The sequence below is a fragment of the Bos grunniens genome, chromosome 6 (assembly GCF_055505025.1).
Source record: "Bos grunniens cultivar Pamir isolate PY7600 chromosome 6, Bosgru_T2T1.0, whole genome shotgun sequence".
In the NCBI taxonomy this organism is placed as follows: Eukaryota; Metazoa; Chordata; class Mammalia; order Artiodactyla; family Bovidae; genus Bos; species Bos grunniens.
This window is the reverse complement of record NC_141170.1, coordinates 107,701,169-107,725,000: the sequence shown is the minus strand read 5'-3', so window position 1 is coordinate 107,725,000 and position 23,832 is coordinate 107,701,169. Positions and strand designations below refer to the sequence as shown.

General features: G+C 38.9%; 1 protein-coding gene across 1 annotated transcript in view; it reads left to right on the top strand.

Annotated features, from left to right (window-relative positions):
- The window catches only part of LOC147371184 (N-heparan sulfate sulfotransferase 4-like), a 23,931-nt gene extending 371 nt beyond the window's left edge, over positions 1-23,560 (top strand). The window contains exons 2-5 of the mRNA XM_086407342.1: positions 71-253; positions 18,116-18,212; positions 20,935-21,058; positions 23,184-23,560. Coding sequence (XP_086263468.1) covers positions 71-253; positions 18,116-18,212; positions 20,935-21,058; positions 23,184-23,364 — 585 coding nt within the window. The 3' untranslated portion in view covers positions 23,365-23,560. The remainder of the gene's footprint in view (positions 1-70; positions 254-18,115; positions 18,213-20,934; positions 21,059-23,183) is intronic.
- The last annotated feature ends 272 nt before the right edge of the window (positions 23,561-23,832 follow it).

Genomic DNA, 23,832 nt, shown 5'->3' with positions numbered 1-23,832 from the left:
TTCTTCTTAGAGCTTCCATGCCACTTTTGAGCATATGCATATGATATTTCTGGTCATTTTTATTTTTCAGATCAGCATTTTCATGACCCATTTGTCAAACTATGGGAATGACCGCCTAGGGTTGTACACCTTTGTGAACCTGGCCAACTTCGTTCAGAGCTGGACCAACCTGAAATTGCAAACTCTGCCTCCAGTGCAACTAGCGCACAAGTACTTTGAGCTCTTCCCTGAGCAAAAAGATCCTCTCTGGCAGGTAACACTGAACATTCTCTCCTGGGGTGAAAGAAAAAAACTAGCAATTTGTGAGTGCTGAATTGATGTTGGGAACTCAGCTGGAAATACTATAGCTGGCATTCAGCACAAACTTCTTTTTTATCCAGTAGTTGTATTCTCTTCAATAATGCTTTATATTTGTTTTGTGGATTAAGTATTTGCATTTGGGATCTGTTTTTCTGGGGTTTTGTTTGTTAGTCAGTTGGTTTGGAAGTTTTGCCTAGAGGATATTGTTTCATTGTTGGTATTTTCTCAGAGCTAATCGTTTTGACTTGCATTTAGTGTGGCCACTGACTAGCAGGAAAACAGTTAGGTGTTAGGTAGCTAGTGTTGCGGAGAAGGCAATGGCACCCCACTCCAGTACTCTTGCCTGGAAAATCCCATGGACAGAGGAGCCTGGTGGGCTATAGTCCATGAGGTCGCTGAGTCGGACACAACTGAGCAACTTCCCTTTCACTTTTCACTCTCATGCATTGGAGAAGGAAATGGCAACCCACTCCAGTGTTCCTGCCTGGAGAATCCCAGGGATGGGGGAGCCTGGTAGGAAGCCGTCTATGGAGTCACAGAGAGTCAGACACGACTGAAGCGACTTAGTAGCTTAGTAGCAGCTAGTGTTGAGGCAGTCCGAGTGCAGGTTGGAAAAGAATTTCCAGACATAGAACATTTCAGAAAGGAGGAAGTTTATCAAGAAAAAACAGCAGAGATAAAGTGGGCACTGTGAGCGCAGTGGGCCAACACCTCCTGACAGGCCTGGGAGAGTCAACCATTTTTGTGAGTTAATAGCCAATTTTTATAGCCTCAGGACAAAGGAAATTCTTGCTGGATGGTTTGCATTAGGTGATTTGTTGGGGTGCTATAGTGTGTTTACTGGAGTGGGCATCTTTGCCTAACTGGGAGTCAGGGAGCTTGTTAGTGATTACCAGGGGGCTTTTGGTAACAGTTACAAAGGGGCGTAGTCAGCTTTGGAGGTGACCTTGGTTCTGTGGTTCTGGGGCAGGACCCATCTAAGAAGATGGGCTTCCCAAGTGGCTCAGCAGAAAAGAACCTGTCTGCAATGCAGGCGCCACAGGAGACATGGGCTGATCCCTGGGTTGGGAAGATCCCTGGAGGAGGAAAGGGCAACCCACTCCAGCATTGTTGCTGGGAAAATCCCATGGACAGAGGAGCCTGGTAGGCAGTCCATGGATAGCGTTGCAAAGAGTCGATCACAACTGAGCATCTGACCACACAGAGTACATGTCTAGGAAGACAGAAATCAAGGGCCACCATAATCTAAATGCCTATAACTAGACCTTGATATGTACGTGTACAACACAGATAGTCTAAATAGAAAAGGAAAGGCAAGTGTTGCTTCAAGCCCATACAGATTCTATCTATTGATAAAGAATTGTCAGTTTTAATTCAACTTTTTGTGGGAGCCACTGAGCCTCAGGGCATGAAAATGTAAACTAGCTGCTTCTTACCATTTATCTAGGAAAATGCTACCTTCTACTTTCTTGGTTCTTTATGCATCAGATTACATTGACCCACACAATCAATAAGCTGACTGCAGAGAGCAGATCAGATGGTCCCCTGCTAAGTAGTCAGTAGAGGAGTAGCATCCTCATTAATGAGAAATCACTGTGAAACACACTTTTTACCATTTCCTCTCCCTTTCTTGTGTTTCTCTTTATTCCATAATTCATGTTACATGCCCTTCTGTATCTATATGGTAAAAAAAAAAAAAATCCCCCATATGTTTATTGAGCATCTCCTATGTATAAGGCAAGGCTAATTGCTCTAGAAAATTCAAAGAAGAATAAAATGCAGTGCTTTCTCTCGAAGTCAATAGAACATTTTCTTGTTATTTTTATTGACCATTACATATTTTTAAATCTGTTTTAAAACAGCTACCGTAAGTCATACTTTATTTTAATGATTTATTCAGCAGTTTGGTGTATATGTTAAGCAGACAGAGAAGTAAAAACATAGTTTTTATAATGTGTGTAGTCATACTACATAGATGTTGAATTTCATAAAGGCAAAACCTTGTGTCCCATAAATGGTAGTTAAAAGTGCTCACATATGTATAAACTTGACAAATCATTGATAGTAAATCAATTCTTTTCTCACATATTTTTATTTATAAGATATCTATAATTCATGGTACAGGAACAATAAAAAGTAGCCAACTTAACAAAGGTCATAGATGACCTAAAAATGAGTCAGTGACCCCAAACTCTACTATCTTCAGAGGGAAAAAAAATGCTTTTTAAATGAAAAATTTATACATCTTAATGCTATATGAGTTTTAAAAGATAAATAATTGTGTTCACTGATAGTTTTCCATCTTAGAGACAGTACTTGTTTTCTTTGGAAATGAGCATAATCAAAAACACATCAGCTCCAATAAGATTTGGTCAATATGATGGTTTTAAATTTAATGATCAAATGTTAGATATGAAATACTGTGCTAGATGAATAGGGGTATAAATGAAAATTAGAAAAAGAAAACAGTGTTATTCCTTAGAGAACTGCATCACTTTGGAAGACATGAAAACATATGCATACACACACACAAAAAGACATTTGTGAGTGTGACTGTTATAATTTTGAATAGCATCATACAGGTAAATTCCTAGGGAGTTCTTAATAAATGATATAATTAATCAGAAAAGGCATCAGATCACAAATTTAAGTTGCTGTTTTCGTTCATATTTCTATTATGAAAACATAGCTTATTATAAGAGTATTTAAATAATACTCAACAGTAAATGTTTACTAAAAGTCTCCTGCTTTAACACATGAATTATACTATTTATATGGTTACTTTTAACTGAAAAATGAAGTTGTAAACATTTCTTATTAACTAACATTCCATATGTTCCCAAATGTATTTAAGAAAGAAAACAAGAACTAGTAAACAGAAATACAGTTAAGTTGAACAGGGAAATATTCACATATATGAGATTTTGAGAACCATAGACTCATTGAAGCAAAACTTTTCCAGTCATAAAGGATATCCAGTGAACTAGTGAAGTTGCTTAGTCATGTCCAACTCTTTGTAACCCCATGGGCTGTAGCCTACAAGGCTCCTCCATCCATGGAATTTTCCAGGCAAGAGTACTGGAGTGGGTTGCCATTTCCTTCTCCAGGAAGATATTCCTGACCCACGGATCGAATCCAGGTCTTCCGCATTGCAGGCAGACACTTTACCATCTGAGCCACCAGGGAAGCCAGAAAACTGCAAATGATCTAGTGAAGATAAAGGGCATAATACTTTTGATTTCCTTTCTATGGTGGTTTTCTCTTCTTCTCATTTCCTGTTTATAATAGCAAGCAAACAAAACAGCTATAAGCATTATCATTGTGTCCTTTGAACAGCATCAATTTAATTTTACAAAATATATATAATCTTGAAATTGAAAGTGTTGCTCAATCATGTCTGACTCTTTGTAACCCCGTGGATTGTAGCCTGTCACATTACTCTGTCCATGGAATGTTCCAGGCAAGAAGTGGAGTGGGAAGCCATTCCCTTCTCCAGGGATTGAACCCAGGTTTCCTGCATTGCAGGCAGATTCTTTACTACCTGAGCCACAAGGGAAGCCCCACACATAAGCATAACCAACACTAATTAAAGGTTTTACAGTCCATTCATGACAACCCTACAGAGATAAGATCAATTAATATTACGTATCTCTGTCACTACTATACCAGAGAAGGCAATGGCACCCCACTCCGGTACTCCTGCCTGGAAAATCCCATGGATGGAGGAGCCTGGTAGGCTGCAGTCCATGGGGTCGCTAAGAGTCGGACACGACTGAGCGACTTCACTTTCACTTTTCACTTTCATGCACTGGAGAAGGAAATGGCAACCCACTCCAGTGTTCTTGCCTGGAGAATCCCAGGGACGGGGGAGCCTGGTGGGCTTCCGTCTATGGGGTCATACAGGGTCGGACACGACTGAAGCGACTTAGCAGCAGCAGCACTACTATACATTCTCTAAATGTTGCAGATACTGTATTATATTTAATATAAACATGCCTTTTTATTTAGTGTATTTTACTTTTAAAAAGTCAACTGTTATATTTCCTTAGATTTTCAGTTCACGCTTTTTTATTGTCACAAATAAAAAGAAAATGTGCAAAATGATAATCTTAACAGCTATTTAATTTCCGTTGGTTCCTTATGTAGATTTTCATTAGCACCAACTAATGGATATGTGAAAACTTCTTTGTCACCTAATTAAAAAGTGCAATATGAATATCTGCCAATGGCCAGCAGGGAAAGTACAACACAGAATGTTCTCCCTTCACTGGAAGTGGATTCTTTTGAAGTTGTTTAATATGAGATATGTACTGAGCACACAAGGAACTCGATCCCTAGAGTACATCTGCCTCAGTGCAGTCCCTGGCATGTAAGATTCCTAAAATTATACTCATGGATTTCTATTAGTTCATGCCCCTTTTTGTTTGGGTGGAATAATCACTATAAAGCATAAAGGAATAAGGTTTCCTCTTTTTTTTTTTTTTAACTCCCATTATAGAAACCCAAACCCCAACATGGAGGCAGTTGGAAGGTCAGATCATTGCACATTCACTAATCGATGCTTTTAAGCTCTCAGGCTGTCAGGTTAGCTCAGTCTCTATCTCCAGTCAGTCACTCCAGGGTCTCACTATCAATAAATGTGCCAAGCGTGATGTGGATTCCTGCTCGCCTGTGTGACCAAGGGAATGCTCAAAGAGCTGCAGCTCCTCTCTTTCCAGGCCAGTGTCTCTAAAAGTAAAGAAACAGGGGAACAAAGCCACAGGGTGGTAACCTTAGGGAATTAACACCTTGGTAGATTCTCGCTGGGAAATCATCTAACTCCCGCTTAGAAATGTTGAAATCTGAATGTCTATGACATAAACAAATCACATGGTCTAGTGATACAAACACTGTAGATTCTATAAGTTGGTGCTGACACGGAGAATTAAGGATTGTAACAGCAAGAGGCAGTGGGGCATCTAGCTCAACCTATTCATTTTAGACACCTGAGGAGGTGCAATGTCTTGTTCTAAGTTACTTGACTTATTAGGGACAAGTCAGAACTGAAGCTCAAGTTGCCTTATTATTCCTGGAACTCCAGTTTAGTCCCAACCACACCAAGATGGTAGTTTTATGTTTAGAATAATAAATATACTTCTATCATTGACTGTCTATGTAGAACGAAATAACAGGAATACCTTGTGACTTCAGAAGCACAGGATGGAGTACTCAGTGAGAATTTATGCAAACAATGCTTTTGAAATACCTGTATAATAAAAAGAAAGGTCTTTGCCTTCATGGAATTTACAAACCATTATAGCTCCTGGTTATGTGAACAAAATGACATCATAAATTTGTCTTCATATTTTCCTCCTTTTTGTTCAGTCTATACCTCATTTATGACTCTAGTATTGCATTTACCATATGGTATTGCAGACACTTGTGCTTGTCATATACCGGCTCATGCAAACCTTAAGGGGTAAGATGTTCGTAATCTAGAACCTAGCATAGTACCATGCTGCTAAGTCACTTCAGTCGTGTCCGACTCTGTGCAACCCCATAGACGGCAGCCCGCCAGGCTCCCCCGTCCCTGGGATTCTCCAGGCAAGAACACTGGAGTGGGTTGCCATTTCCTTCTCCAAAGCGTGAAAGTGAAAAGTGAAAGTGAAGTTGCTCAGTTGTGTCCGACTCTTAGCGACCCCATGGACTGCAGCCTACCAGGCTCCTCCGTCCATGGGATTTTCCAGGCAAGAGTACTGGAGTGGGGTGCCATTGCCTTCTCTGATAGTACCATAGCTACTGTCATTAAAGTGTCACAAATGTATCAGCAAACACAGAGGGTGTGTGTTTTTGTGTGCAAAACAGCAATAACGGTGGCACACTTGTTTCTTGGTAAGAGTAGGCATAGGACATGACCTTGAGGAGCATGCGCAAGCCAGTCAGGAAAGCTTTGTGAGCTGTCAGAGTAATTTGGGTTTGATAGGCAACAAGTGTGTTCTGAAGATGAGAGGGAAATACTTTTTTAAGTGTTGGCCAAAAAAGATCATAGCAGAAGTTTTTGTTTGTTTGTTTTCGTTGACAAATGAGAACAAGGAGGAGCTGGAGTTAGGTAATAATCTAGATATGAAAGAGGGAAGCCCTGAGTAGCTTCATGGCTATGGGGGGAAAAAGTGAGATCTTAAAAGAAAAAGTGTTAGAAATTGTTTGTGGGTGAGACCCTGAGATTAAAGGAACTCTGATATAAGTAATTATCCCCATAGCTGGGGAAATAACGGTTCTATAATTTCATAGTCTTCACTTCCCTTTATTCATCTTTTAGCCTTTCCGGTAAAATAGCCAGAACACTTTTATCACTTCACACTCAGAGCAGAGGCCAGACTTCAACACCATCTGATACATTTTTCCTAATCACCATGTGGATTTACGTGTTACAGCACTACATTTCTCTTCTTAATTCCGAATAGTATTTAAACCTTTCAGAAATTCTTCCCAAATACTCAGGTAATTCCTCATGATTTTAATTCTTTTAGTATTTTAGTTCTTTGGTTTACCATGTACCATTTCATTCTTTTGAGCATACAAGGCTGTCAGACAGTCTGACATCCAGATATGGTGACATAAGTCATGGATTTTTTTTTCCTGTCAATCAGTTGCAAATACAATCTTGTCAGGTGTCAGATTCTCCACACAAGTACCTTACTAAGGTTTCATCATGGAAAAACTACTTGCAGATAGCAAAAGAAAAAAAAATTATAATACTTTCATACTTGATGAATCAAAATCATCATCAGATAACTATTTTGAATCCTTAATCCAAGTATAACAATAAAAAGTGAATTTTTTGTGTATGCCCTACAGAAATGTCTGATAACTTTTAATATACTACTAGGGAAACATTATATGAGACCAACCTATTAATAAGAGTTTAAAATACAGTTTCTTTCATTGAGTTGATTATCCAGATTCCCTGATAGTATATTCATAAAGCCATAAATAATAATATAAGGCATTATATGCAAGAGTGTACAGTCATGTTTGAAGATACTCAGAGCTACAGAGTAAACTTGTCACTTCCCCCTGGGCTCAACTATGCTTTTGAGAATATTTCATGGGAAAATACAAATAGTGTGAATTTATTGAATAAAGATGGTGTAATATGGTGAGTAGCTTAGGTGTTTAGGATAAATCAGAGGTATTTTGTGCTTAAAGCAATTCTTTTGCACTATTACCGTGATCCACACATGAACCGCAGGCCTCTTTCACCAATCTCACCCCCAGAGGCGGGCGTTTATGCACCTTTGTAAATCAGACTGGACTCCCAGATAGTGCTAGTGGTAAAGAACCTGCCTGGGTTCGATCCCTGGGTCAGGAAAATCCTCTGGAGGAGGGTATGGCAACCCACTCCAGTGGTGGGCCTATGAGTCCATAGGGCCCAAAGAGTCAGACACAACTGAAGCAATTTAGCATGCAGGCACGAATCCGAGTGCTTTGGTAGAAAAGTTTTCTGAATAAGAATCAGACTATTACACAGGAGTTCTGTGGAGAAGGCATTCATTATGGATCAGTGCACACAGAAAGGAAAAGCTCTTCCAAGGAGCTGATGGACTCCCCGGCTTATGTGATGTGCAGGTAGAATGGAGTCTTTGCAAAGATGGTGTGCGTCTCAGAGTTTCTCCATAAGGATTTGCTGACTGAAGCACTGAGGATACATATCCCTAACCTATTAAAATTCTTCATCAGTGTACGTGGATTGTATTAGGCTTAAATGACTTTGAGAGACAAAACATTGAAAGTCACCAGCTCGTATGATGCAGACTTGGAAAAGAATTTTCTTTAAAGATGTGCGCGTGGCAAAGTTTAGTAAGCAGAATAAAATTTAAAACAACACACCAAGATGGGCGGAAGCTGAAGAACTTGAAAAACAGAAACACCTTTCGTAGCATTCTCCTTTAAACAGTGAGGTCAGAATAGCAGAAAGCAAGCATAGGGAATGGAGAGAAAACCAATAACCTGGAAATGTTTCTAATTAACAAAATAATCCTTCTACCATGAGCACTGGGCAATTTTAATGTTTCAGCTATTAAGGTCTAGAGATCTCCTAGTTATCTGGAAAAGACACATGACCTGAGACAGGATAATCAGTCCGATTGATAGTTCCATGGTGTCCTTCTCAGGGAAGGGTGTGGAGAAGCGGTGAACAGAACAAATTGTTGGTAAAGAAAAGGCAGGTAGGTTGGAATAACCAGATCTAATGAGAGCAAAAGTTATTTTCATCATTCTATAAAACATGAATTTCAGGATCAGGACAGTGGTGTGACTTTTTTAAAGTATGTGTCTCTAGCTTGATAGTAAATTTGAAATTTTTACTTAATTAGAGAGGGAAAATCTGAGTGCTCATACCCTTCTTAGTAACATGATTTCATCAGAATTACTGCCCTTTCTAAGTCTGGTTAATCATCTCAGGGAATCTCATGTCCACTCTACCTATATCTACCAAAAAGTATATCTGCCTCACCTCATCATATATTCCATGTACAAAAGCTACCTGTATCCCGTTTACCTGTGTGAGAGATAGTTGCATGCATTTTCACTATGCTGGCACTGTTATCATACACACTGCCTAAAGCAGTTTTAACTGAGTATTTTTCCAAAGTTTCAGCATATCTATCATGCTACATACTAAAAACAGAAAATTACAGTGTGTAACAGTTTCAGATATGTAGGGAACACTCAGGGATATAATTGCTTTATAAGTTTCTGATCTTTAGAATTAAAACAATAACAATGGCACAAAGTATGAGAAAGTGCATGCAAATGAACCCCTTTTCTTATAATCACTGTAGAATCTTCTCCCCCTGCATCCCTTCTCTCATACACACACACACACACACACACACACACACACACACGTGCAATTTAACAGCAGAGACAACCCCAGCTTTGGATTTAAAATCTGAAACTAATGTCCCGTGTCACCTTCAGCAAGACCTAAATAAAACACCTTGCATCTCAGCTTCCTCAGCTATAAAGAAGGGATAATAATATCTGTCTTGCCAGGTTGCTTTGAGGATTAGAAATAATCTATATCAAGCAAGTGCCTGGAATATAGACGGTGATCAATAAAAGTTAGAAATTATGTTAGCTGTTATTCAGACAATAAAAGGAGAGTCAGAGTAGGAAAAGTCTAAACAAACATTTTCAGAATATAAAATAGGAAATGCAAACATCCTGTTATTAAAGCTGTGATTAACAGAGACAAGAAGGAACATACCAAGAAAAGATGAAAGAAGAAATGTGGGCATCCCAGTAGGCCTAAAATGCTCTAACATAGAAGGAATGCAGTTAGAAATAAAGTCTGTCCAGACCAATGTATACAAATGCCACCAATTATAAAATACCTACAGGAAAACTGAAGTAGTATAAATTGAATTAATAATAAAAACATTTGGGACAGAAATATACCTGATAAGGAAACAGCTTGGAGTTTCTTCAGGCAAACTTGAAGCTATAGGCTATTCTACCAAATGATGCAACGACTCCTATATAATCCTAATTCAGTTTATTTCTGGATATTTTTTCTTCACATTTTATTATATTTAAACATAATCTAGATACATTTACTGCTTACTCAGATGGCTTTTAAACAATGTTATTTTATTTTAATTTATTTTTTAAAAAGCTTTTAATGTTGTGTTGGAGTATAACCGATTAATAGCGCTATGGTAGTTTCAGCTGAACAGCAAAGGGACTCAGCATACACATACATGTACCCATTCTCCCCCAGACTCTCCTCTTATCCTATTTTGGGATATTCTTGCTATTTGGCTACTGCGACTCATCCACTTCATTATTTTAGCACTTGTTGTCATTCAGGGCTCAACTCACGTATCACCCCAAGCCAGAGGCCTTCCCTGATGACTAGAGCCAAAGCACTTCCTCCCATTCCTGTTTCTTTGTAAGAGCTTCCTGTCATGTTTCCTTCACTGCATTTCAGTACCCAGAATTATTTACTTCAAGTGTGTGTTTCTAGTCACAGTATGTAACATGCATACTAATAGTTGGTTATATTTCCAATAATTATATTCAACTAGAATGTAAGTTCTCTGAAGAGGAGACCTCTGTCTTCTTTATTGCTGCACTCTAATACATAAGAGTTGCTTGATAATTATGGACTGAATGGTTGATTAACTGTTATAGGATGGGCACCATAAACATTTGGTATAAGCATAGGCAGGCTTTGATACATGTTTGAAAACTATTGTAATATAAACTGTGTAGATATTTTACTTCTCAAACACCCACAAAAATTTCAGTCACTGATGATGTTCTTCATGGTAGCCCCAGAAGCTATTTCTTGCTATTTATTCATATTATCACTATAGAATTTAATCTTTATTTTCCTCGTATTATCATTTAACTGCATCATTTGCAAAGAAATTTAGTTTTCTACTATATTTTAGATATTAAGCAATAGGAAAGCAGTGTCAATTGCCTATTCTTATTGCATTTCACCATATATAACTCAACAAAGAACAAATCTCAGAATAGGTGTTCAGTTCATTATCTCAAATGGTTTTCTTACAAAGTGGATGAGCAAACTGATTGATTTTTTCAGTGCCACTGTTGAAAGTCAAAATCTTTTGTGAGACCTCTCTTGGTTCTGTATGTTTGACTAAACCTCTTTTCTTCTTTATCACAATATACACAGCTTTGCCATTCAAATTTCTGCATGCAAAACTGGTGAAACAAAACTCTCAGAGAAATAGGCAGATTGATAATGTAAGACTAAGAGTTTGACTCTCACACACAGAACGTGGATAAACATTCATTTTGGCAGACAAAGACACTAGTTATTTTAGTTGTACTTTCCCAGGAAATTACATTGATGGGAGTAAACTATAAAATAAAATTACCTGGTGCTAAGGTGGGCTTTCCTCGTGGCTCAGAAGGTAAAGAATCTGCCTGCAAAGCAGGAGATCTGAGTTCGATCCCTGGATTGGGAAGATTCCTTGGAGAAGGGAATGGCAACCCACCCCTGGAGAGTATTCTTGCCTGGAGAGTTCCATGGACAGAGGAGCCTGGCTGGCTACAGTCCACGGGGTCACAGAGTTGGACAACTGAGCTCCTAACACACTGGCACACTGGCACACTGGCAAGATGTTACAATATTTCTAGATTCAAATTTAGAGGAATCAAGGGATTATTTATATTGTGTGCATGCTCAGTCACTCAGTCTGATTCTGTGACCCCATGGACTATAGCCTACCAGGCTCCTCTGTCCATGTAATTTTTCAGGCAAGCATACTGGAGTGAGTTACCATTTCCTTCTCCAGGGGGTCTTCCCAACCCAGGGATCGAACCTGTGAGTCCTCTGTCTCCTGCATTGGCAAGTGCATTCTTTACCATTGCACCACCTTGGAAGCACTTTAAGTATAATAAGTGTGAAAAAAAATAATATCCATGACTGATTATATAGGAGTCTTTGGATCATATGATAGAAGAGTCCGTAGCTTCAAGTTTGCCTATATCTCATGCATCCCAGGAATCTAGCCATCCAGCTCTGAGAAGGGGCAGTCACCTTAGTTGCTGGTGCTTCTGACAAGGACCAGGAAGTCAGATCTCAGGATGAATATCTGCAATAAACCAGTCCATCAGCAAGTGTAATCTCTTTCTGCTGCTTCAGTTGCCTAACTAATCTGAACAAAGGGGAAAAAAGAGTTTATGGGAGATCACAGAATAAACTTCCCAGGTGGTGCTAGTGGTAAAGAACCTGCCTGCCAATGCAGGAGACATAATAAACGAGGGTTTGATCCCTGGATTGAGCAAATTCCCCTGAAGTAGGAAATGGCAACCTGGTTCAGTATTCTTGCCTGGAAAATCCCATGGACAGTGGAGCTTGGCAGGTTACAGTCCAGGGGGTTGCAAAGAATTGAACACGACTGAGCGACTGAGCCCACAGAGTAAGCACTTTTTTTTATAGAGCACAATTTAATGTTGTTTAATATATTAACTCATTTAATGTTCTCAATAACTATGCAAGGTAAACAATATTAATCATGATTTAATGGATGAGAAACCTGAAGTCCAGAGAGTTTGGGGAAATTGCTTAAGACACAAGCCTCCTGAGCTCACACTCTTAACTACGGAGCTCTGCTGCCCCACCAAAATAAATAGGAATGATTTATGACAGATATTAGCTTCAATGAGAAGAACTGGCAAGATTTTGACCCTGCATTGTAGGAAAAAAATAAAAGTGTTGCCCAGAAATATAAATAATTCAAAGATTCACATGCGGGTATGAGTGTATCTATAATAGTGAATACAGCAGAACGGAAGCTTCGGTTGGTGTTGGCATTTGTTACCAGTGCCAGTTTCTCAGTCCTGTCTGACACTTTGCAACCCCATAGACTATAGCCCACCAGGCTCCTCTGTGTCCATGGAATTTTCCAGGCAAGAATACTCGAGTGGGTAGCCATTCCCTCCTCCAGAGGATCTTCCCGACCAAGGGATCAAACCTGGGTCTCCTGCACTGCAAGCAGAGGCCCCTGAATAGGTCTGAAGTATTTGTTGACGATTCACCATGAGACAAAAAGATTGTGCCAACATATAAACAATCTATATCAAAAGCAACCGGTTACTTCATCCAGAATCTTTTCTTTTTTCCTGCAGTGAAATGTTCTTGTTGAAGTATGCAGTGCAGTAATTCATATTGTGACACAAATTTATTTTATTTTTACTAGTGTTTCTATTTTCTGCAATCAGTTGTTATGTAAGATAGATAAGACCTGTTGCGCTTATTGGCTTGTAATCAACTACTTGATCACAGTTTCTATAGATGAATTCATCAAGAAATTCAAGATGTATAGGAGAACCTTTTGTGAGGTGAATTCCCACAGATTGCATACATGACTGGCATTTTTGTATTACACTGCACTCTTGTTCCAGTGAAAGATGGTGATGGAAAATGCATCAGTTCTGTGATATGGATCTGGTTCAATGATTTGTCGAGGAAACACTTTTAGGAAAAGCTTATAAGGGAAAATGTGGAACAGGAAAAAGCAGAGCACAATGCAGTCTTAGAAAAGCCAGGCCTCGACTGGATCTGCAGGGAGAGAGCTAATCATACAAATTGTCTGACCTTGAAGCAAGCTGGTCAGGCTGTCACACCCCTGAATCAGTCAATCACTGGACACGGGCCATCTCTGGAAAGTGGCAAGGGATGCATGACTTCCTGTCAAGTGGCTTCTATTTGGCCAAGGCAGTACTGTCTCCCCAGCTTGTCAGAAATAGGGTGTTTCCTTCAGTGGAGGAAAAGGCATTCAACCTCTATCACTGCCCCATCCACACCTTGTACCACAAAGCTATACCTGCTTCTCATAGTACACTCACTCACCCAGGCACAATTTTTCCACAATTGTGAACATAATTCCTGGGGAAACCTATAAGCGGAAGGTCATCAGGAGAAACTGCAGCCTCATTGCTGCAGCCAGTTCCAAAGCTGAAACCAACGCACATTTTCTCCACACTTTCCCACCTCTGTATCCCCTACTCTGGCTTTCCCCCACCAGTGGGTAACAGTCCTGCTGGTATGGAAAGCTGACCTGGTGTGTTGAGTAGTTTCAGGACCAACTTCAGTAGCAGCAGCTTTAGTTTGTCCCACTAATTCCTTTCTTATAATTTTCTCTGGGAATTATGACAGAGGAAGGCTATGCCTGGATAAAGATAACTTATGAAGAACTGTACCAAAAGATCTTCACGACCCAGTTAGTCATGATGGTGTGATCACTCACCTAGAGCCAGACATCCTGGAATGTGAAGTCAAGTGGGCCTTAGAAAGCATCACTACGAACAAAGCTTGTGGAGGTGATGGAATTCCAGTTGAGCTATTTCAAATCCTGAAAGATGAAGCCGTGAAAGTGCTGCACTCAATATGTCAGCAAATTTGGAAAACTCAGCAGTGGCCACAGGACTGGAAGAGGTCAGTTTTCATTCCAATCCCAAAGAAAGGCAATGCCAAAGAATACTCAAACTATTACACAATTGCACTCATCTCACACACTAGTAAAGTAATGCTCAAAATTCTCCAAGCCAGGCTTCAGCAATATGTGAACTGTGAACTTCCAGATGTTCAAGCTGGTTTTAGCAAAGGCAGAGGAACCAGAAATCAAATTGCCAACATCTGCTGGATCATGGAAAAAGCAAGAGAGTTCCAGAAAAGCATCTATTTCTGCTTTATTGACTATGCCGAAGCCTTTGACTGTGTGGATCACAGTAAACTGTGGATAATTCTGAAAGAGATGACCACCTGACCTGCCTCCTCAGAAATCTGTATGCAGGTCAGGAAGCAACAGTTAGAACTGGACATGGAACAACAGACTGGATCCAAATAGGAAAAGGAGTACATCGTGCTTATTTATCTTATAAGCAGAGTACATCATGAGAAAAACTGGGCTGGATGAAGCACAAGCTAGAATCAAGATTGCCAGGAGAAATATCAATAACCTCAGATATGCAGATGACATCACCCTTATGGCAGAAAGTTAAGAAGAACTAAAGAGCCTCTTGATGAAAGTGAAAGAGGAGAGTGAAAAAGTTGACTTAAAGCTCAACATTCAGAAAACGAAGATAGTGGCATCTGGTCCCATCACTTCATGGCAAATAGATGAGCAAACATTGGAAACAGTGGCTGAATTTATTTTGGAGGGGGGCTCCAAAATCACTGCAGATGGTGATTTCAGCCATGAAAATAAAAGATGCTTACTCCTTGGAAGGAAAGTTGTGACCAACCTAGACAGCATATTCAAAAGCAGAGACATTACTTTGCCAACAAAGGTCCGTCTAGTCAAAGCTATGGTTTTTCCAGTAGTCATGTATGGATGCGAGAGTTGGACCATAAGGAAGGCTGAGGGCTGAAGAATTGATGTGTTTGAACTGTGGTGTTGGAGAAGACTCTTGAGAGTCCCTTGGACAGCAAGGACATCAAACCAGTCAATCCTAAAGGAAATCATTCCTGAACATTCATTCGAAGGACTGAAGCTGAAGCTCCATTACTTTGGCACCTGATGCAAAGAGCCTACTCATTGGAAAAAACCGTGATACTGGAAAAGACTGAAGGCAGGAGAAGAAGGGGGCAACAGGATGAGATGGTTGGATGGCATCACTGAATCAATGGCCATGATGTAGAGGCATCAGTGAGACCATGATAGGTAACATGGGGTCTGGGCACTTGTAAAGTTTACTCATAGCCTTCGTATCTTCTTGAAATAAATTGCAGCTGTATCACTCCATCTTATAATGAATAGCTCCTGGGTATGCTTGAACTTGACTTGGTTGGTCTGTCAGTATTAAACTTATGATAGTGAATTGTGACCACATGATTACTTTGAAAATCCATGACAAACATAATCTCTTCCAGGGCCCAGTAGCATGCCAGGAGCTACTGTTTGAATGAGGTGCTGCAGAACCTTAAGGGTAAATACTGTGCTTCTCCTCTGGGACTTGACCAGAACTCTGTTTGGTGTCCTTTTATACCATAGAGGCCATGGTCCCATGGGTCTGCCACAATGCACGGCCCAAGTGGGAGGACTGCTTAGACTTCAGACTTACCTCTTGCAGGGCTCTTTCTTGTTCTGGGTTCCCTCAAAACCAGCAGGTTTCTGCATCATTCAGTCAGTGACTCAGAGAAGTATTTCCTAGGTCCAAAAAAAAAAAAAAAAAAAAAAGTGTCTAAAACCCAAAAGAAGCCTATCAAGCTTTGTGCTTCTATCTTAGTGAAAATGCAAGTGTTAGTCACTCAGCCGTGTCCAACTCTTTGAGACCCCATGTACTGTAGCCCGCCAGGTTTCTCTGTCCATGGAATTCTGCAGGTAAGAATACTTGAGTGGGTTGCCATTCTCTCCATCAGGGGTCTTCCAAAGCCAGGAGATCAAACCCAGGTCTCCTGCATGGCAGGCAGATTCTTTATTGTCTGAGCCACCAAGGAAGCCACTCTATCTTAGTAGTAGGAATTGCAAAGTACAATACTCACCTTTTACTTTGGAAGGCATGTCACCACATGCTCCAGGCCCCTGGGCCTCTAAAAACCAACCAAGGTGATAGGCTCCTGAAACTTGGCTGGTTTAGTAAAAGCATTCTTCAGAGGAACTTGGGTGACATATTACTAGAGCAGATATGGATTAAAAAAAAAAACTGGTTTAAGTACATAAATATGCACCATAAATGATTAATTATCTTATGCCATTTTTAAATTGAATAATAAATGTAAAATTATAATTGTTAATGGTCAACATATAGTTTTTAAAAAGAATTTTGCAAAAATAATTTTTGAATATATTTATTAATTAGATTACCAATATAATAAAACCATTTTGTCAGTCAATAGATATTTTAAACGAAACCCTGTATGTGAGACAGCAAAAGAGACACAGATGTATAGAACAGTCTTTTGGACTCTTTGGGAGAGGGAGAGGGGGATGATTTGGGAGAATGGCATTGAAACATGTATAATATCATATAAGAAACAAATTGCCAGTGCAGGTTCAATGCAGGATACAGGATGCTTGGGGCTGGTGCACTGGGATGACCCAGAGGGATGGTATGGGGAGGGAGGTGGGAGGGGGGTTCAGGATTGGGAACACATATACACCCGTGGCAGATTCATGTTGATGTACGGCAAAACCAATACAATATTGTAAATTAATTAGCCTCTAATTAAAATAAATAAATTTAAATAAAAAAAAAAGTGGTATCACTATCGTTTACCCTTTTTTTAAAGATTATTTAGTTACTTATGGCTGTCCTGGGTCTTGTTGCTTTGCATGGGCTTTCCCTAGTTGCGGCCAGCGGGGGCTACTCTTGGTGCAGCACTCGGGCTCTTCACTGCAGTGACATCTCTTGCTGTGGAGCACAGGCTTTAGGGCACACAGGCTTCAGTAGTCGTGGCACATGGGTTCAGTACTTGTGGCTCACAGGCTGTAGAGTATAGACTCGATGGCTGTGGCACATGGGCCACGAGTTCAGCGGCATGTGGAATCTTCCCAGACTGGGGACTGAACCAGTGTCCCTTGCATTGGCAGGTGGATTCTTATCCACTGACCCACTAGGGAAGTCCTTAGGACTCTTAATTCTCAAGTGTCATGAATTGGATGGTAAATTTGGACCTCTATACTTGAACAGAATGGAGGCTGGTATAAGAGAAAGTTGAGATGGAGATAAAATTGGATATATGGCTATGTTGGTTCATTTCCTCACCACGTCTGTGCAACAGTGACATATACACAATTTAAATTATTGTTTAGGAGGAAAGTAGGGACTAGAAATAATGATCTACATGGTATCTGCTTGTGGAATATGGCCAAACTATGAGATTATCTGGATCAGCAGAGAACAGCATATAGTGTAAAAAGGGAAGAAAAAATTGGCCAAGTCCAGAGTTCAAGGATGACTTTCCAGCCCTCTAGAGAAAAACAAGTAGGAATAATTAGGGCAGAGCACAGATATCTGAAAACCTGAGTTCAAACCAGGTAGAGACAAGCTAAGGATCAAGTATACAGATATAAAACATGAATTCAGAGGTAGGGTGGAAACTCAGAAGTTAGAACACCAAGCCAAGCCTGAGAAGAGTGATGGCAGGAGAGACTTGATGCAGAGTTCTAGCCTTGAAGGAAAGGAAGGTGCCATTTTAGAAGGAAACAATTTGAAAATCAGAACCAGAACAAGGTCTATCTCTTAGCTTAAGGGTAGTAGGCAAGAATTTGATGCTGTGGTTTGACAATTTTTATGGAACAGAGCCAGGTATTGATTACACGATAAGATTCATTATTCTTCCTTCTTGCAGAATCCATGTGATGATAAAAGACACAAAGACATATGGTCCAGAGAGAAAACTTGCGACCACTTACCAAAATTCCTCGTGATCGGGCCACAAAAAACAGGTAAGACTAACCAACTGTGCAGTTTGTGGGGGTTTTTGCATTTGTTTGTCATGAAACACAATGTCATATAGTATTAGATTAAGTTTGCCTTGGTGAAATATTTAGACAGCCATTCAAGTTCATTATTGAATTTCTCTTCATCCCTATGGATCATCTTTATGCCATGATCCTCAAAGGGACCCTAAAGTTGCTCATTTAATTAATTAAGACTTATGGACTAAATTTTTAAGTATGAATTTTAAAGCTGTTCAACAGACAACACACTTTTGACAACTCTGAGCTTATATGTCACAGTTGTGGTATCTGATTTTTAATTTCTACCCTTTTTTGTGGCTTTGCCTAATTAACTGCTGAATTAAATTATAAAAGAGAACTTTGGCTTCATTCAAACTATTTTATACTGCATATGAACCTTGAATTGGCTTTTTTTCAGAACCACTGTCATTATCACCTTCAAATATTCTACCTGTGTGGTTTGTTTGTTTCTTTGCTTGTTTTCAAATAATCTTTATGTATACATATGGTTTGGATTTATTTTCTGATGCACCTTAGGCTTATTAGGCAGCTTTTCCCCATGATATTTTCTCATGTGCTGAAGGACATGTGTATAACAATGCAGTAAAAGAGAGTGACAGTATTTCGCCAATGAGATGACACTTTCAATTAGACTATTTTATACTTTCTTCAGCATGTGACAGCTTTATATACTTTGCTCATGTCCTGATTAATTAAACTTTTTATTGACTTGCTGTATTTTGAATTCACAACTCTGACTAGAAGCATTTTCATCAGTGAGTGCACAAGCCATAACACAAAACAAACAGTGACGATAAATAAGCCTGGCCCAGATGAAGATATTTGTAATACAAGCAAGTAGATCATTTTAAAGGTTGTGGGCAAAATTTCCAGACTATTAGATATTGGCTGTTGAAATATTTTTTTCCTCCAGGAATATAAATTGCGTTGCAACAATAAGTTACATGTGTGCAGGGAGAGAAAAAATGCAGCGCGTATTTTCATATATATCACTTTTGTTATTGTTCTTGTTATTTAAAATGTTCATTAATTTTCCACCAACTCCCTCACAGCTGTTCTAACACTGGAATGATGACTAAAGAAAGAAAGCATTTCTATGTTGTAAAACTATGTTGAAATTTTAATTTAAAATCATATCTTCTATCATTTGTCATTGAATATTACTACTTCTTAGTTCTACTAGGACACTACAGGTTAGTAAGTATAAATCTAGTTTTCCTCTTTGCTGGTTGTATTTATAAAGACAATAACTTACACCTTTAGATTTTCATATTTGACCTACCAGTGTGGAAATGATAAAGCTTTTAGCTGGTTTGAGCTTTCCCAAGATGAACAAACAAGTCAAAGAAATTGGATGATGATTTTTATATGCTATAAAAATGAAATCTCCTTAAGGGCATTTATTAAATTTTGCCCTGCCATTGCACTAGGAGCCACCATTCTGGATTTCCTGGGTGCCCTAAGACCTAGTGTTACTTTCTTTACCTACACAGTTCTCTGTGATCTCTTCTTCCAGATGCCCAGCGGTTATCATTATTGTTCTGCCAGTCCACCTGTGTAGTTCATTCCACGCTCTCCTAGGGTTGGGAAACCCAACGAAGTCTCCTGAGTGCACCATGTTACAAAAAGAAATAACCTTTTCCATAGGGAAGTTTTGATTTATGAGAGCCAGTCATTTCATGGTCCTTCCTGCTATGGCCCTCAATTTCTGCCTTAACCTAGGTTTAGCTGTGACACTCATGCCTTCTGTGATGTCATCCACTCAGTGGTTAACGTCAGCCAGTCTGTTCAGCCTAGTGCCTCATTATCAGGCTTGTCAGGGTAGGACAGTCAACTGCTGTCTTCCACAATCTTGCACCTCTCTTTCTGCCTTTCGGGAAATACTGAAATTTTTAAGGTACAATCTTGGGAAATGCTTCCTCCTGGAAGCCTTCCCTGATAGCCCGAGTCTAAATTACCCATTTTCTCATATATTGGAAAAGCACTCTACTCTTTTCTCATCATGGGACCTTCCTCACCTGTTTACTTGACTCAAATCCACAAATACACTTAAAGTCTACTGAGGCCAGCAAATATGTTTTTCTTATCAAGAGTTATCACCAATCATTACTACAGCGAGTTGTTCAGAGTTGCACTGGTCGACATCTGTTGAATAGTTTGATTAACTTTAATTGATTTGAACATAGTATTAATTGAGGTTCAGGTACTGTGCTGGATGTTTTTGATACTTTAGCCACTCATCTGACTTCAGCAGGGAAATCTAATCACCCAATTTCTGAATTTCTCCCCTAGCTGTATCAACCTACTTAACTTTGACTATGTACTCAGATTAAATGAAATGTTTAGGTCAATAGAACCATGAAGACGAATATAAGAACACAAATCATTGCCACATGAAATGCACTTAACTGCTTTTTAGGAAATCATTTTGACACCGGAATGATTTGGTCTTGCATATTACTTTTTGAGCAAAAATTTTGATAAATATTTGTCTTAGGACTTCCCTGGTGGTCCAGTGGTTACCACTCTGCACTTGCAGTGCAAGGGGGCCTGGATGCAATCCCTTGTCGAGGAAACTAAAATCCCATATGCTACTCCGCAAGCCTCCACCCATAATAATAATACAATATTTTTCTTGTCTTTTATTGCTATATAACCTTTTGTCTCCTTTTTTTTTTTGTAATAGGAACAACAGCACTTTATTTATTTCTTCTTATGCACCCTTCCATCATCAGCAATCTCCCCAGTCCCAAAACATTTGAAGAAGTCCAATTCTTTAATGGAAACAACTACCACAAGGGAATTGACTGGTAAGCAAAATAACAAAAACCAAAGTCCATTATTAGCACATGCTCATTCACAGATGGGCAATTATAGGTGTATGCAAGGCATCTACGTAATTACAGAATAAATTTGTTATGTTCAATTCTACCATAGTGAATTAAAAATTAATTTATAATGATGATATGTTTAATCAGTGTTGCCTATAATTTGATTTGGACAGTGCAATAATGATAATATTTTTCTGGTAAATTAATATGATTGAATAAAGAGGATTATGGAATATTTTCATCAGAATTATTCATAAGGATATTTAAAATTCTCCTTAAGCATATTATTATTTTACTGAGTCTAGAGGTTTTTTTTTTTTTTACTAAATACATAATTTGTCTTCACAATAATGCCTGAGAAAACAAATAAATCAAAAGGTTGTTTTCTTTTATACTCTGTGACTTGTATCTTCATTAAACACATAGATGGTAAATGTTGTATTGTAATCTAAGCTGATATTTGTCATGCAAATACCAGAGCGTTTCTAAAACCTTATTAATGCTAGTCACACAAGTGCATAAGAGGAAAATTACTTTGTACTTAATAAGTTATGAAAATTTTAAAATCACAATATTATCCCTAAACTAAAACAGAATAAACCTGATACTGTAACTGATGTTCACTCTGGTTTTTTTTTCCTAGCCATGTCCCAATTTTTAAGGAAAATATGGCCCTGATTTCCAAATCCCAAGTATATAAGGCAAATTCCCCCTGAGGTAAACTCCCCTCACTGCATACCTGGGTAGCATGTACTGATGGCTCAGTGGGTAAAGAATCCGCCTGCAATGCAGAGACCAAGGAAATGTGGATTGGATCCCTGAGTCAAGACAATCCCCTGGAGGAGGGCACGGCAACCCACTCCAGTATTCTTGCCTGAAAAATTCCATGGACAGAGAGCCTGGTGGGCTACAGTCCAAAGTGTCGCAAAGAGTTGGACACAACTAAACAACTTAACATAGCATGTAATGTTATGTCAACATCACACGTGAATCTGTCCTCATGAAAAGCTCATTCTTTTAAGATGCAGCTAGGATGAGAGTGGGGCCAAGGCGATGGCAGTGAGCAGATTTGAGTTCCCATTATGAGTATGGACGTGTCCACTCTGCACCTAGGATAGCACTATTCTGTCTTATTTAAAAAGACTAAATGAATTTGGAAATTGCATGCAAGTTACTGAAGGCAGAGCAGCAATTTCCTCTTATCTGTGGGCTCAAATGGAATGCAAATTGTTAAGCAGGAATATAGATGAGACTTTTCACCACTTCACATTTGGGAAACATAATAACAAATGTCAAAGAGGAAAATAAGTATCTTATATGAATTCTTAATTGCTCTCATTATTTATTTCTAGAACATTTGAGGGTTAGAGAAGTGGTGAGCTGTAAGGAGGGTTACACACATAATTAATGCCTTGCACTGAAATAACCTCTGAACATATTGATTCTATAACCTACACACAGAGGACTGTTCCGACAGCATATGGAGGGGTGAACATGCCGAGGCTCCGCAGGATCAACTGGCAGGAAATATCTCCTTAATTACTCTAGATAGACTATAATGTGTTCACATTGCTATACACACTACAAATTATGCAGAAGTTAAAAAGGAGGAAAGCAGCTATGCCCTAATCTGTCTAGTATTTTATAGCTATTCTGACTTACACATTTTCCTCTTTTGTGCACTTTAATCTCAATTTAAGAATTTAGCATTCAAGTATGCAAACATAAATTTACTATTTTAAAATATTTACTAGGCAATATGGTGTAATTTGCTGTTTGCCAAGGGTGAACTTAACTTCTTTAGATTTGGCTTTCAATAGCACAGAACATCAACCCAAATTTAAAGAATTTTCCCTCCGTTCCTTAGCAACCTACCCATTCCATCTCACTCTTTCGCCTGCCCTAAATAGCCCATTAGAACAGTAATACCTGGGATTGTTTTCACTTTCAGAGTGTACAGAATAGTCTCTATTTTAACTATTATAATATCAATAATTAAAAATGTATATAAATGGATGTAAAAATGTTTAAATAATTTCCTATCCATAGTATGGTAGGAAACAATTAGACCTCAAATTAATTAATTGTCTTTCTCTGCCTTCAGGTATATGGACTTTTTTCCTACTCCATCCAACATTACAAGTGACTTTCTATTTGAAAAGAGTGCTAATTACTTCCATTCAGAAGAGGCTCCCAAACGAGCTGCATCTCTGGTCCCCAAGGCCAAGATCATCACCATCCTCATTGACCCTTCGGATAGGGCATACTCTTGGTACCAGGTATGAAGCAGTAAAAAATATCGTTAAAAGCATTTGGTGATAACTTGAATGTAAGCAATGGTGAATTACTAAAGTCCAGATGTATTCAACAGTCAAATGTTAAAAGAGCTATACAAACAAGCAAAAACTATGAGAAATAAGAGCTAATATCTAATTCATATCAATTTGGGCAAGGAATTTCAAGCATAACATAATAGAAAAAAAATCAAAACATTAAGAGATTGAACCATGTAAGCATGTAAAATGTTGTTCTGTCATAATTAACAAACTTAAGTATCCAAGTAGACCATCTTTAGCAATACATGGTAAAGGGCTTAGTTCCCTCAATTTGTGGGAAAAAAAAAAACTTCCTGCAAATTGTTAAAAATAAATAAATAGTAGAAAAATGAGGAAATAAACAAAAGACATAGATATATGATTTATATACACACACACACAAATCCAACTGCACAATTTCTGTGTAAGAATGATCAA